This window comes from Antechinus flavipes, chromosome 1 (genome assembly GCF_016432865.1).
Source record: "Antechinus flavipes isolate AdamAnt ecotype Samford, QLD, Australia chromosome 1, AdamAnt_v2, whole genome shotgun sequence".
NCBI lineage: Eukaryota > Metazoa > Chordata > Mammalia > Dasyuromorphia > Dasyuridae > Antechinus > Antechinus flavipes.
Window position 1 is genome coordinate 271,636,879 of NC_067398.1, and position 16,588 is coordinate 271,653,466.

General features: G+C 36.2%; 1 protein-coding gene across 2 annotated transcripts in view; it reads right to left on the reverse strand.

Annotated features, from left to right (window-relative positions):
• LOC127545979 (zinc finger protein ZFP2-like) overlaps positions 1-16,588 on the reverse strand; it is a 47,401-nt gene that overhangs the window by 7,853 nt on the left and 22,960 nt on the right. For both annotated transcript variants that reach the window (XM_051973452.1, XM_051973451.1), the window contains 2 exons: positions 16,375-16,501; positions 15,724-15,819 (listed from right to left, as the gene is read on the reverse strand). In XM_051973452.1, the coding sequence (XP_051829412.1) occupies positions 15,724-15,819; positions 16,375-16,501 (223 nt within the window). The remainder of the gene's footprint in view (positions 1-15,723; positions 15,820-16,374; positions 16,502-16,588) is intronic.

Here is a 16,588-nt window from a genome sequence, read left to right on the forward strand (position 1 = left end):
TGCATCTTTATAAACAACTCCCTCTGCCTCCCCCTTTTCCCCCTCCAAGGTTTTGCTATATGAAAGATCTTGTTACCATGGAAGATCTTTGCTTTGTTCTTTTCAAGAGTAAGCCCACTATGAGGTTATTCTCTCTCTCTGTCCTCATAGTGCCTTCTTTCTAATAGTGTTTTTCTCCTTACTCTAGCTTATTTTGACTAGTCTGCTAAACTCCTGTTTGGATCTAACCTGCCAGTTATGGCTTATTCCCACTTCACATAGTACTTTCTTTCTTCTGGTTAATTGTGAGTTCTCCTGGGAAACTTGTCTTTCATATGCTCTCCCTATTTCTTATTTGCTACTCTGAGTGTCTATTGCATCCCTTCATCTTGTCTGTAATCTCATCCCTAAATCTATTTTTTGCCAAAAAGAATGGTCATTGTGAATTCTTCAAATGACTGAACCCCAAATTTTTTGTGTCTATATCAACCACATCATTTTGGGCTTTGAAACCCTTGGTATTCTTCTTGACAAAAAGATATACAAAACCCCAGTATTTTTTCCTATTCATCTAAAGCAGGATGTCATAGTTGAGAACCTAGCAAAGCTCCAAAGTACACTCCATATATATGATATTACTTTGCTCACTGAGTATTGAGAAATCGACCTGAAAACAGGGGGGATAAAATGCATATCCCCACTCCTTTAAGCTAAAGTTAGGATTTTGGGTTTTTTGGGATGTTTGCATCTCCAATATTGCAGAGGGAACTACTGTAGTATATGTCCATCTAAGATTTAAAAAGCACTTTTTTCTCTGTATTGTCCCTGTCTCTGTGCTCCTGTTTTTACGTATTTGTGACAGTTTGTCTTGTCTTTGCAATTCAAACTAATCTGAATTTTTCTTAATTTAAACTTCTCTCCTTGGATGAGAGATTTATTGTACAAGACGGTGCTGATTAAATCACTACCTTGTTTCTCTCTGAAGCTTGTGATTATGTCTAACCTCTTAGATGAACAGCAGGCTCTCCCCAATCCCCCCTTCCTCATATCCTGGAGTCAGTCTCAGTTTCTCTCTAGATGGAGACTTCTTGTGTCCCCAACTTTCCAAGTCCTAAAATTCTCCTCTAGGAATACCAAGTATGTAGAAGTGTGGCTCTTTCAGTTTCTCCTAGGAGGTGAGATCTTTCTCTACACAGAGACTACCTCCATATGGATCAGGAAAAACTAGGAACTTTTGTATCTTAAGATCTTTCCTTTCACTCCAAATGAACAGGGAATGGAATAAGAGAACCCTTAAACTAATTGAGGAAAATAAAACAAAATTGAATCAAGAAATAATTTGTTCCATTGCTGAAAAATTGGTTCTTCTTGCATAAACTTTTGCAATCAAAGTAGCTTACATTGAATAAGGAGAGATACAGTAATCTTTTATATTTTGTAAAAAAACAATGCATAGTAAAATATTTTGCCACTGATAAACATACATCTATGCCATAGAAACATCATATTTTTCCTTTCAGATTAATTCTAAAAAAAATCTAATTTCCAATTAAATTAAGTATTTTAAATTGATTTCCAATCATTCTGCTTAAATTCATTTAGAACTAATCCTAATTAAATTGTTGATTTGGGATCCTTAATGTAAATTCAGCTAATTTATTAGTTCATCATTTTAGCTTTGAATGGGCATTTCTTTCTTTTCCATTGAAAATTATGATCTCTTCCATAAAGATTTTCAGGGAATAAGTTGCATCCGTGAAACAGCAGAGTCCTGTAATTAGATAGTTGAATGAAGTGAATTGTGAAAGCTGTCTCACAAAATGGAGACAGTGTTCTAAAGACTGAGTGAAGGCCAGCTGTGCCATAGGGGCAGGTTTCTTTCTCCAGTAATCATGTGGTTTACAAGGAGTGGGACCTTTTTCTTTGTGAGACTAAGTTGGGGTCACCTTGGATTTGAAATTCCCATATAAGGTAATTTAGTAATTCTAAAGATGTGGTTGGATTGAAAGTTTTTCCTCATTTATGACTTAGAATGTGAGGTCATTTGTCCTGGCCAACAGGACAAAGATCCAGTCTGTAGGGAGTGTTAGCCCAGACTCCTATATAATTCTTATCTGTTTACTGGGCCTTGCCTCTCCTTACCTAACTGCTTGTGGAGAGAAAGATGCCCTTTCTCACGAGATAGTAACAAAATTCCTTTCTGCTTTTGCCTTGAGAAATAGCCTTAATTTTTTATTTATTTGAGCTAGTGGTCTTGTCCCACACACAAGTGTTCTAATCTGCTTGAACAGTCTCATATACTCTGTGCTGACAGTTAATGAAAAATTATCCAATTTAAATTAGGGGTTCTGCTAAAATAGCAATACAAAAATGGTAATGCAGTTGAAATTCCAGATTTTATTATAGTTGAGTTCTCTCTAAAGTTACTATTTCTGATATTTTAATATTGACTTTCTAAAATTATCATTACTAATTCATCTCTAAGAAATTATAGTGACCATTCATTGTTGGTGGGATTTTAGTGGTTGAATGAAAAATTGTAAGTTTCTAAAGTCTCCAAGACAAGTTCTTGCCAAAAAGATAGTTCTCTTTGTTATATAAGATGCTTTTTAGTTGTAAAATATAGAATTTTTGTAAACCCCCCTTCCAGCTTGAAACAGCCATTGTTCACAGGGAAGACAGAGATCTATAGTCCTTGTCGCCAGATTTAAATAATTTATTTGTCTTTTACAACCTTGTAGGTTATTAACATGCTAAGACTTCCTTTAGAGTCAAAACTGCTTAGTCCCAGTATAATCTTAGAACTAGGAAAATTGACTCACTGGGGAAGGTAGAAAATCTTACTCATGGCTCTGCTCTTCCTCTGGGTCCCCTTGCTGGAAGGGATAACTATGTTTACACTGTGTTAATAACTGAATATTGTTTTTATTTTTCAAGTCTGTGGTGGTTGTTTTAAGAACAAAATTTCTGTAATGCTAAAGATCATTTAGATAAGATACTGTATCAAGATTTGACTGCGTAGTAATGCAAAGAACTTCTAAGAGAATTTTTTTATATTTCAGATTAACTGCAAATTCTCTGAAAATAGTCATTTTAAAATTCACTCAGCAAATTATTTTAATATTTATTAAATATGTCATGATCTCACTGTTTACTGACTCCTGCCATATCAGCACTGAGCTAGCTTTAGGAACAATGATTTGCATGCTTTTTTCTTTTTAGATTTAAAGCATCTGTTATGAGATTGGGCAAACTTAGAGAAAAAAACTTGGAGGATTATAATTAATATTTCTCAAGTAGGAATCCAGGTATGGATGAGGATCAATGTAAAAAAAAAAAATTCCGAGGACATTAGAAGATGGTGGTTTGTTAATCTGAGTAAAAAGAGTTTGAAGTATAGCTTTTTGAACTTTACTTGAGGTCAGATCTTTCTAACTTGATTCCCAAACTTATGTTCCTTTTCATAGGAATTATTTCCACTTATTCCTCAATCTGGCAAGATGTAGAATTCACCTGTGGTTTTCATACCTGAAGTCAAACAGCTAAGGATGCTTTGTCCTGTCTCGGCTCTTTTTCTCTTATAGCAAATCTTTATATTTAGAGTAAGAACAGCTTAAGAGACATGAGCAAAATGTAAGTATAAAATCTTTCTGTTTTCTATCTGAAAATGTGTGGTTATTAGGTAAATGACTTTTTCTATTATTGGGTAGATGAATATTTGGCCTAGTCATCTGCCTGTTGCTTATATATTTGCCTGTATCTTATTAGAAATATATTGATATAAGATCTCTAAAACTTTCAAAATGTAAGAATATTTAGCTACTGATGGCAGCCATCTGTGAGATCGAGATATTATTTTCATGCAGTGTGACTTAAGAGCAGAAAATTTAGTGCAAAGTTTATTTCTAAGAAATGCAACTTAGAGTTTTTCTGTCACATCCATGCAAAAAGTCAATTCTATATAAGCTAATTTGTCTTGTGTGTCTGTGGCACAAGCATGTTTTTTAAATAACTTATTTGATATGCACAAACCAAGCCATAGGAAAATAGCTTGCTGATGCATCCACAAAAGAGGACTTTTCTTGACACTTATTCAAGTCCCATCCCAAATGGGAATCTCTGAAAACCCCACCCCTAAACAGAAAAGCCATGTTATATCATCAAACTCCCAAGTTATATTTCCCTGCTGATGTCATAGCTCCCGAAATAAACCTGTATTTACTCCTATGCAGAGAAAATTGCTCAGGAAGACGAGCCAGGTCAGCACAATAACAGCAAGTCTATACTAGACTGCCCAGGTCTTTACAGAACGACCAGCCTTCATGTCACCCAAACTATGGCTAAGGCACTTAAATTTTATTATTATTTTCACTCTGCCTGACAGACTCTGTCTTCAGAGGTGAAGATTATGTTTCTTTTAAGCACATTTCCCAGGGATGAGAGTTCTGCTCTTCCTGGTTCTCTCTCAAGCTATCCCTGCCCCATCCTGTGGGCTCCTGTCAGTTTTGGATAGGATAAGTTTTGGTCATACTAGGACAAAGCCTAATCTCAACCTGTGATCCTCTCTATGCAATGCCTAAATCCTTTTGAACACTTTGGCACATGTCCTTGGCCACCCAACCAACCCCTTTACTGGCCTTGATCAATTCACCTTCAAATGACCAGCACTTGACATCTTTATTGACTAGTTTCAGGCACTTGACTCAGAATCTCACTGAATAACTCACTTCAGTCACTTCCTGGCCCATTCCTCCAAATCAGCTCTACATCTTTTCTCAGCATAATATAATTTAGAAAATGAGATTATTGCCCCATACCCCATTTATTTGGAGGGAAAATTGACTGTTAGTGTGAATAGACCTTAGCAAAATGAAACCTGAGTACCTGAGTGAGTCCCCAGTAACTGACTTTGTGCAAAGAACAGCACCCTAGTAACTAATTTTTTACCTCTATGATAACCTTAACTTTGGCTTCAGTTCATCTTTGTAACACTCCAATCCTACAGACCACTGTATTTCACTCCCAGTTTCTGGACTCTTCTTAACAATTATCCCAGGATTTGGCACTTGTTAAATTTCAGCATAGATCTCCTCCTATTCAGGTACTCCTAGCCCACTTTTCAAAAGATTTAACAAATTAAAAGAATGGGAAAATTGATAAAAATTAATCCCTGAGACATGCAGGGAGAAGATCAGTTTAGTTCCATGGTCTCATCCTCTGGGGAACTCCTCTAGTCAGAAATCCAAGTTATGTCAAACTGAGACCCACCCAAGAAGTCTTACCTTGCCATACCCCTATCAAAAATCCCAGTCATGTCACTGAGGTCAAATTTTCCCTATAAAATCTACTTAGGGCCATCCCATGGCTCCTGTCTTCCTCTGGGTCACTCTGCCTTGTAAAACCCTTCCCCTTCCCCTTCCTCCATGTCACATGGTATCCCTCCTAACTCTGCTATACTTCCCTATCCCATTTCTCCTCCTTACAGCTAACATTCTTTTATGTGTTAAGTCCCTTTCAGGATTTAGCCTGCCAGCTCCTTGGCATAACCCAATCTCATGGGTACTCCCTTTCTATGAGGTAATTGTGAACTCCAGAGGAACTTGCCTTTCTATGGTCTCCCAACTCTATTTCATATTTACCATTCCTGCTATCTATTATATCCCTTCATTTCGTCTGTAACCTCTTCCCCAAATAAATCTACATTTATCAAAGAAAATAGTCATCGTGAATTCTTCACATGACCGATGCCCAATTTTTGGTGCCTGCCATTATCTGGGTCTATATCACCCACATCATCATCAGTTACATAAAATTGATGTGAATTATCTTCCCCTGTCAGAAGAAGTCCAACTGGTATTAACAGATATAACCAATTCCCTGACCACTCTGTTTAAATACAGTGATTGTGAAGAGGGAACTCTTTTGTCTGAGCATCCTTAAACAATCTTTGATTAGCATATTTTTAGACAGGTCTGGGACTTGGTCAGCCAGGTGCATTCCAATTGGCTCCTTGATCCCCCTACTTTTGAGTTCCCCAGCATTTCCTCTCTCTTTGACCTCCCTCTCAGAGTTCCCACCAGTTCTCTGGTCTCCCTGAGAAACCCCCAAAGCTCTATTTTCCCTATAAAAAGATCTGTTTATGATGAAGAGCTTTCTTTGCTAAGCTTACTATGAGGATATTTTCTCTCCCTCCTCATAGTGCCTTCCTTTTAATGGCATCTTTCTCTTTATTCTAGCTAACTGGTTACTCTGCTAAATTCCTCTCTGGATCTAACCTGCCAGTCAATGGCTTATTCCCACACCTCATGGAGTATTTCCTCACTTCTGGTAGTGAATTCCCCTGGGGAACTTATCTTTTTCCTTCCTAACTATATGCTCTCCCAACTTCATTTCATATTTGCCATTCCTGGTGCCTATTTTATCCTTTATTTTGTTCTGTAACCTATTACCCTAAATAAACCTGCCTTTTGCCAAACAGAATAGACATTGTGAACTTGTCACATTTATCTCAAACTAGAATTTGTTACCCTGACCTCATCAAAAAACCATCAAAGTAAACCTATGCAAAAACCATCAGAGTAACCTTATGATAACACTAATTTCTAAAAAATACAAAATTAAGTGGAAAACAATTATATTGATTTATCCCATAATTCAGTAAATTCAAAACTTCTTTATCTAATGTTGGCAATACTACATAATGAGGTATAAAGGAGCACTGAGCAATTTTTTTAACCTAAAAATTAAAGGCAAAAAAGCCAATTTTCACTTTACAATATGGGAAGTACATTTAAAAAGTAGAACCAATTGGAAGGTGACATTTCAGTACTGAATGATTTTTCTTCCACTAGCCACAACAAACTTCTAAGATTAACTAGTGTAAAGCCAAGTCTAACTTGGGTTAGTCTAGTGATACAGGTTTAGAACTGGACTAAAATAAGACACTTATATATCTTATATATCATTTAACAATTAACAAATTTGCATAGCCATAGCACAGAAAAGATATTTAGCAAAGATCAATTTTAGCAAATTTAGCAAAGATTCAATTGGACAGAGTTTCACAGGGCTCTACACCAGCTATGCTGGCACAAGGTTTAAAAGCTTGCCTTAAGCCTAAGGGAGAACCTCTTTATTTGTTATAAGCTGGCTTCTGTACATTAGAAAGCTACATGAATAATACAAGCCTTGCCAAAAAAAGATAAGTCTTTTAAGGGAAAACTAGCTTAGTTTGTGATGTGGATGTTGCTCCTATAACAATTAGTTTCAAGGAGTCAATCTCACAAAGTTTAAGATTTTGGTTTAATATTCAGACATAAGAATAAAATTTGTTTGGGGGGGGTACTTATGTAATCATCTGAAATGTTATACTGGACTTTAACTTACTGGTTTTCTGTATATTGATCTTCTATCTACAGGACAATTTATAATTTATTTTTAAAGGTATCATGATGCAATAGGTCAAAGTGAGGGGGGTGAATCCTGAAATTGTCCTCCTTGAATTTTGGGGTGAACTCAGAAACTCTCCTCTGACAGAGACCCACCCTTCAGGGCAGTTAAGTGATTTCATTAAGATTAGCCCAAGACCACTCCCTACTTAGCTCAAACTTAAATGGTCTCATTCAGCTGGGGATCTAGACCTGATATAACTTAAGTGGTTTCCTTCAGCTGGAAATCTAGGCCTGGGGGCAGTGACAACATTGAAGGAATCTCATTCAATTGAAACCCCAGTCTCAGATTTCCTATAAAAGATAATTTTAAACTCCAATTCTTTACATTAGTCCAAAGTAGTATGCTTTGTCAAGAGAGCTCTTCTCTTGGCACAGCTGCCTACCAAGACTCCTGCCTGCTGTGAAGAGAGCCTCTTTTCAGTGATAACTTTTTGTTATTTCTCTGACAGGACTTTATCACTAAGAAGTTTGCCTTCTTAGCAGAGCTGGCTTCTCAGTGCCAACAGAATTAACTTCCCTCTTTGGGTTCGTAAATTCTTTCACATTGGTCCTGTGCCTCCAACCAAAGAGGAGTTCCACAACTCTCTGCACTATCACTAACACCATCATTTGATTCCCTGACCAGGAAATCCCCGAAAACCTGGATGAGGTAAAGCTTTTTCTTGTTGTTTTATTCTATAGCTGGACACCCAAATACCTGGGAAGATTTGATTTGCTGGAGCCCGAGGCTTGAGCAGAATTCTCTCAGGGATGCCTGAATGAGAACACCTGCATTCTCTGACAAAAAGGCACCCTTACTCAGGGAGCATTTTGTCATCTCTCCATCTCTAGAGATGTCAACAGAAGGCGAGGCACTATAGAATCAGGGAAACTGAGGCTTTTTGCAAAATGGGACAAAACACCTAAGGATCCTTCCTTAGGCAGAAACAAATTAGGCTTAAAAGATCTCAAACCTAAAAAGCTTAAATTAAAACAGCATTGTAGGATGTTGCTTAAATTTGCTGGAAGGAAATAAAACTCCCTCCTTCCAGCCCCTCTAGGGACAAGGAAGCCCTACCTCTGTATCTCTATGTAGTCCATATGAGGAGACTTCTAAATCCCTTTCAGAACAGAACCTTATGTCCGGCATTATCTCTTTAACTCTATCTCTCTCAACCCCAGAGAATCTACTAAAAAGCTATTAGAAATAATCCACAACTTTAGCAAAGTTACAGGATACAAAATAAATCCACATAAATCATCAGCATTTTTATACAGCACTGACAAAATCCAATAGCAAGAGATACAAAGAGAAATTCCATTTAAAATCACTGTCAATAGCATAAAATATTTAGGACTCTATCTGTTAAAGGAAAGTCAGGAATTATATGAGCAAAACTATAAAACACTTTCCACACAAATAAAGTCAGATCTAAACAATGGGAAAAATATCAAGTGCTCTTGAATAGGTCGAGAGAATATAATAAAAATAATACTACTTAAATGAATCCATTTATTTAATTAAGAAACTATTTTATGATCTAGAAAAAATAACAACAAAATTCATCTAGAAGAACAAAAGGTCAAGAATTTCAAGGGAACTAATGAAAAAAAAGTCAAATGAAGATGGCCTCGCTGTACCTGATCTAAAACTATATTACAAAGCAGTGGTCACCAAAACCATTTGGTATTGGCTAAGAAATAGATTAGTTGATCAGTGGAATTAGGTTCACAGGACAAAATAGTCAATAACTATATAATCTACTGTTTGACAAACACAAAGATCCCAGCTTTTGGGATAAGAATTCACTACTTGACAAAAACTGCTGGAAAAATTGGAAACTAGTATAGTTGAAACTAGGCATTGACCCACACTTAACACTGTATAATAAGATAAGGTCAAAATGGGTTCATGACATTGATACATTGTTGGTGGAATTGCGAACACATCCAGCCATTCTGGAGAGCAATTTGGAACTATGCTCAAAAAGTTATCAAACTGTACATACCCTTTGATCCAGCAGTGTTTCTACTGGGCTTATACCCCAAAGAGATACTAAAGAAGGGAAAGGGACCTGTATGTGCCAAAATATTTGTGGCAGCCCTGTTTGTAGTGGCTAGAAGCTGGAAAATGAATGGATGCCCATCAATTGGAGAATGGTTGAGTAAATTATGGTATATGAGCGTTATTTAATATTATTGTTCTGTAAGGAATGACCAGCGGGATGAATACAGAGAGGACTGGCGAGACTTACATGAACTGATGCTAAGTGAAATGAGCAGAACCAGGAGATCATTATATACCTCAACAATGATACTGTTTGAGGATATATTCTGATGGAAGTGGATCTCTTCGATAAAGAGAGCTAATTCAGTTTCAATTGATCAAAGATGGACAGAAGCAGCTACACCCAAAGAAAGAACACTGGGAAATGAATATAAACTGCCTGCATTTTGTTTTTCTTCCCGGGTTATTTTTACCTTCAGAATCCAATTCTCCCTGTGCAACAAGAAAACTGTTCGGTTCTGCATACATATATTGTATCTAGGATATACTATAACCTATTCAACATGTAAAGAACTGCTTGCCATCTTGGGGAGGGGGTGGAAGGAGGGAGGGGAAAAATTGGAACAGAAGTGGATGCAAGGGATAATGCTGTAAAAAATTACCCTGGCATGGGTTCTATCAATAAAAAGTTATTTTTAAAAATGGGTTCATGATCTAAACATAAAGAATGAGATTATAAATAAATTATAAGAACATAGGATAGTCTACCTCTCAGACCTGTGGAGGAGAAAGGAATTTGTGACCAAAGAAGAACTAGAGACCATTATAGTTCACAAAATAGAAAATTTTGATTATATTAAGTTAAAAAGATTTTGTACAAACAAAACTAATGCAGACAAAATTAGAGGAGAATCAATAAACTGGGAAAACTTTTACAGTCAAAGGTTCTGATAAAGGCCTCATTTCACAAATATACAGAGAATTGACTCTTAATTTCTAAGATAACAAACCATTCTCCAGTTGATAAATGGTCAAAGGATATGAATACAATTTTCAGATGAAGAAATTGAAACTATTTCTAGTCATACAAAAAGGTGCTCCAAATCACTACTGATCACAGAAATGCAAATTAAGACAACTCTGAGATACCACTACACACCTGTCAAATTGGCTAAGATGACAGGAAAAAATGATGATGAATGTTAGAAGGGATGTGGGAAAACTGGAACACTGATGCATTGTTGATGGAGTCGAGAACAGATCCAACCATTCTGGAGAACAATCTGGAATTATGCCGAAAAAGTTATCAAACTGTGCATACCCTTTGATCCAGCAGTGTTACTTCTGGGCTTATATCCCAAAGAGATACTAAAGAAGGGAAAGGGACCTGTATGTGCCAAAATATTTGTGGCAGCCCTGTTTGTAGTGGCAAGAAATTGGAAAATGAATGGATGCCCATCAATTGGAGAATAGCTGGGTAAATTGTGGTATATGAATGTTATGGAATATTATTGTTCTGTAAGAAATGACAAACAGGATGATTTCAGAGAGATCTGGAGAGACTTACATGAATTGATGCTACGTGAAATGAGCAGAACCAGGAAATCATTATACATAGCAACAACAAGATTATATGATTATCAACTCTGATGGATGTGGCTCTCTCCAACAATGAGATGATTCAAAGCAATTCTAATTGTTTAGTAATGAAGAGAATCAGCTACACCCAGAGAGAGAACTATGAGAAATGAGTGTGAATCACAACATAGCATTTCCACTCTTTCTGTTATTGTTTGTTTACATTCTTGTTTTCCTTCTCAGATTTTTTCTTTCTTTCTAGATCCAATTTTTCTTGTATATAAAGATAACTGTATAAATACATACACATATATGGAACATATACTTTAACAAATTTAACATCTATTGGTCTACCTGCCATCTAGGGGAGGGAGTGGGGGGAAGGAGGGAAAAAATTGGAACAATTGATCAATGTTGAAAAAGTACCCATGCATGTGTTTTGTAAATAAAAAGCTATAATAATAATTTAAAAAATAAAATAAAATCTACCAAGAGTTTTTGTCACACAACAAAATTTTTAAAAAGACCAAATATTCATGGTAGTGATTTTTATGATATCAAAAGTTAGAAATTAAAGGGATACCCATCAGTTGGGAAATGGCTGAACAAGTTGTATGTGAGTGAATACTATTTTGCCATAAAAAATGAATTGAGAAAAAACTAGAAGTGATATAAAGTGAAATAAGAAGAACCCTGAGAACAGTATCCATGGTAATATCAATATTGTAATTGTGATCAATTGTGAAGGTCTTAACTACTCTTATCAGAATAATGATCCATGACAATTCCAAAGGAATCATTATGAAAAATGTTATCTACATCCAGAGAGAGAATTGATCAATATTCTGAGTTCAGATTTTTTTCCTCTTTATTTTTCTAAATTTTTTTTGGTAACATAGCTAATTTCAATTTCCTTTAATAAACATTTACTAAGCACCTACCAAAAAAAAAAAAAAAAAAAGATTATACAATGATCAACTCTGATGTATGTTGCTCTCTTCAACAGGGAACTATGGGAAATGAGTGTGGACCACAACATAGCATTTCCACTCTTTCTGTTATTGTTTGCTTGCATTTTTGTTTTCCTTCTCTGGTTTTTTCCTTTCTTTCTAGACCCGATTTTTCTTGTGCAACAAGATAACTGTATGTATGTACACATATATTGGATTTAACATATGCCATCTAAGGGGAAGGAGGGGAAAAGTTGGAACAGAAGGTTTTGCGAGGATCAATGTTGAAAAATTACTCATGCATATGTTTTGTAAATAAAAAACAAACAAATAAATGAATGAATTAATAAATAAATATATATTTTAAAACACACAAAAACTCCCTCTCTCTCTCACTAAATCCTGGGACTTCCAGCTTTTCTCCTCCTCCTCAGGATTTGTTAAATCTCTCCCAGACTGCAGAAAAACCTGGCCATTACTCTAAGGAACCCACCCATTCTTTTGAGGGATTCAAAGCCAATGCCCCCCTTGATCTGTCCTGGGGAGATGTTAATGTTAAACAATCTGCCCCAGATATGGGAAGGAAGCTGCAGAAGCCAGATTTGGTCCCTCAAATTTCTCCCTTAAAAACAGTTATTGGAGTCTTTAATGATAGGAATCAGGCTTTAGCCAGAAGCAGTTACAGAAGAGACTTTCACCCCTTTACCTCAAATGAATTTGGGGGTGACTGCTTGAAGGGGGGAAATGACAAGGTGAACCCTGAAACTGTCCTTCTTGATTTTTTGGGGAGAACTCTGAAACTGTCCTCTGACAGAGACCTATCCTTCAGGGGAGTTAAGTGGTTTCATTAAGATTAGCCCAGAACCACTCCCTACTTAACTCAAACACAAGTAGTCTCATTCAGCTAGAAATCTAGGCCTGGGGGGCAGTGACAACATTGAAGGAATCTCATTCAATTGAAACCCCAGTCTCAGATTTTCTATAAAAGACAATTTTAAACTCCAATTCTTTGCAGAAGTCCAAAGTAGTATGCTTTATCAAGGGACCTCTCTTCTTGGCACAGCTGCCTACCAAGATTCCTGCATGCTGTGAAGAGACCTTCTTCTCAGTGATAACTTTTTGTTATTTCTCTGCCAGGACCTTATCATGAAGAAGTCTGCCTTCCTAGCAGAGCTGGCTTCTCAGTGCCAACAGAATTAATTTTCCTTTCGCCATTCAAACTTTTCGGGTTCGTGAATTCTTTCACTTTGGACCTATTTCTCCAACCAATGAGGGCTTCCCCCAACTTTCTAAACTGCCACTAACCGCATCAAAAGGAGAGGCATCAGAGTCAAGAAGCTCTAGGTTTCAATACATTCTGGATATATGACCATGGCCAAAGCATTCTGAACTCTAAGAAAACCCTACCACTATAAGTCACAGTGGAATTTTTGATCAGCGTTTGTAGAAGTTTCTAAAACCAGGAATTCTTCACATGTATGAAATAGAAGGTTAAAAAAAAATTAAAGCATAAATTTCATAGTTCTCTGAACTCTAAGGTATATCAAAAAAGTCCTAAATCAAAAATTAATAGACTTTTTGGGGAAGTAACAGATATATCTGCAAAGGAGGCCTCCTGAGGTATATCACACAGATTTAGGTTTAGATATTAATTGCACTTGGTGGCCTCTGAGGTGCCTTTCAAATATAATACTCTAGAAAGTACTTTAAGTACTTTGTCCAAATTCTAACTTCTAATTGCTCATAAGGAACAGAGCTGGGGTACGAACTGTGGGGAAAATACTTTATTATTAATTAGTGTTGTTTGATTCTGAATGTATAGGTTATGTTGACCCCCCAAGAAATATACCAGGATAGTTTTTGTGGCAAGAAATGCTTGGATTGGGACCGTAACCAAAAATCTTTAGACTTTCTTGCTGACATATATCTCAAGCAATTCATGTACCTTATCTGGAAACTTCCAAGTACAGTACTCTTGTGTTAATTTAAACTTTGAGATTTCAGGGAGTAAGTCAAATCTTTTTCTGGGTTTCTCCTCTGCCAAATTAACTTACTAAATTTTTTTCTAAAAATCTTTTTAGGTTTGGGATTGGTTCTCAATCAACAAAATAGAAGTCTCCTAAATCCAAGTCAAAACTCTTTTCCACCAAATCAAAGAAATGAGTAGATTTTGTAAAACCTATCTTATAAAGAGCTTTGAAAGGTTAAAAATGATAGCATTTAACAACTCTCATGAGCCTTGGCATTTAAGTAGAGTCTAAAAAGTTAAAGAAATAACGGTACTGCTAAACTATGGAGATTTTTTAGAAATAAAGATGAATCAAGTGTTGCCAAGACAGGATACAGGACTTCATCAATTCACACTTGGAACCTTCTAAAGTCTGTTGCATATAACTTATCATATTAAACTTATTTTAACATTGATTTCAATGTCTCCATGATTCACTAATGCCTTCATTCAACTTAAAAAGTATGAAAGAACTACTAAGGTAAAAGTTATATGGGCTCCTACTCAGAAGGTAGTAGATTTCTCTTCATGAAAAATCTTCAACCAAGGACAGTCTACAAGGAGTGGTTATATTATAGAAGGGATTCTTGTTCAAGTATGGATTGAACTAGATGGTTTCTAAGGCTTTTCAACTATGACATAATTGAAGCATATGACAATGCTCAATACCATTTCATAAGAGAAAGAAGTATAACATAAAATGATGAAAAGCCCCTAGATTTAAATAAAAGAAACCAGTGATGCCTTTTAAGAACAATTTCCAAAAATAAATGCACACTGAAGCCCAGTTCTAGAGTATAACTAGAGGCAAAGTCCTTAACATCTCTGAGTCTCAGTTTCCTCATTTGTAAAATGAGACGGAGGTGTCCTCTACAATCCCATCCCTTAACAGTCTACATCTAGGATCCTAGGACTGAGTGTTGGGCAGATATTTAGTGATAATGAAAATAACTGTAATAGCTCAAACCAACTTATTTCACCCCTTCTCCAAAAATCTGGGAAACTTTTAAGGAAAGGTTGTTGGAATAATATTTTTTAAATGTTTTCTCCCTGATTGAATATCTGAGCAAGTGTTGTTGCTGTTCATCTGCTGCTGAGTCATCTCTGAATCTTCATGACCTCATTAAGGATTTTCTTGGCAAGGATACCAGAGTAGCTTGCCATTTCCTTCTTTAGTTCCTTTTACAAATTGAAGAAAGTGAGATGAACAGGGTTAAGTGACCTGCTCAAGGCCACACAACTATTAAGTTTTTGAGGTTTAGATGTGAGCTCAGGAAGAGTCTTCCTGATTAGAGATCCAACACTCTATCCACTATATCATCCATGGGAACAGGTTATTATTTGTCCTTCATTCTTAAAGATGATACAACATCAGTTAAGTGATGCCATGACAGGCAAATAAACTACATTTAAATGAAGAAGGGCTGTGCTAGGTTATCTGCCTCACTTTCCCTTCCAACTATCTGGGTCCAGTGGAAAGATAGCTCAAAATGACTGGAGACCTGGATGACATGGGAGAGCTTGGCCTTTTTAAGGTAAGGTCTTCAAAAAGTCTCAATCTGACTATGGCTGTATTCATTCAAGGATGAAGGCTAGGTAGCAATTAAGGCAAAGAATCTTCTCTTTCACCTAATCCAAAAAAAAAATCTAAATAAATTAGTAAATAAATGAATAAATCTGAGAAGGTTTTGGAAAATCTTCAATGTTTCTGGCCAAAGCAAAAACATTACTGGTTATTAATTCCCATTTAATAATTTTTCATTCACTCACATGGGCAGATGTCTCTTGGAGCTTCAGTTTTCAACAACCATGGCACTTCTCCATGTTCCAACTGAGAGAACATATCTGGTCTAGAAATTGAAAGTCCTATACAATGAAAAGCAAAGCAAAATGGATAGTCACACCAAGAAAGGAGTCATTCAGAACATAATCCAAACCCTTTAATGGCTAGTAAAGAGAAATATGTTAAAAAGACCCAAAGGATACTTCAAAGAATTTCAAGAAGACATTCAGTAATGAGTTCTTAAAACTTATAGGGAAAACGGATCACAGAATTGATTTCAATTCATAAAGACATCTAAGTTCTTTATTTTTTCTCATAGACAAATACACATTTCTTATTGCTATAGGTATCTGCACTAAGATCCTAGCAGAAATCCTGGACAAAGGAAAGCAATTGATTGGAAAAGGACATTATCAAAATTAACAATGAGGAAGTTAGTTCTACAAGGCAAAAATCTTTAACTGGGGAAGAATGAATAGAAAAATTTTACAGATTAGCCCAGAAATGAACCAAGAATTCCTGGCATCTATATAGTAATTCAAAATTCAGCTAATACTTTCAACATCACAGCATTTTGAATAATCAGTACAGCAGAAACATTGCAAGGTGAAAACTGGGAGTCACAAGAAAAGTTTTACCAATAAAGATCAAGTTTCTATAGTTTTCCATCAGCACATCCCTACAGAGGTCCTGCTGACCGGGGTTCAATTGTATCCACTCTTCCCAAGTGAAGTCTGGAGCCACATCCTGGAATGTGATGGTTTCCTGAAGGAGCAAACACATTTCTGCTTATCTAGGATTTACTTGTACCTTGTTGCTTATTCACCCCTATATCAACTATAATATGAAACT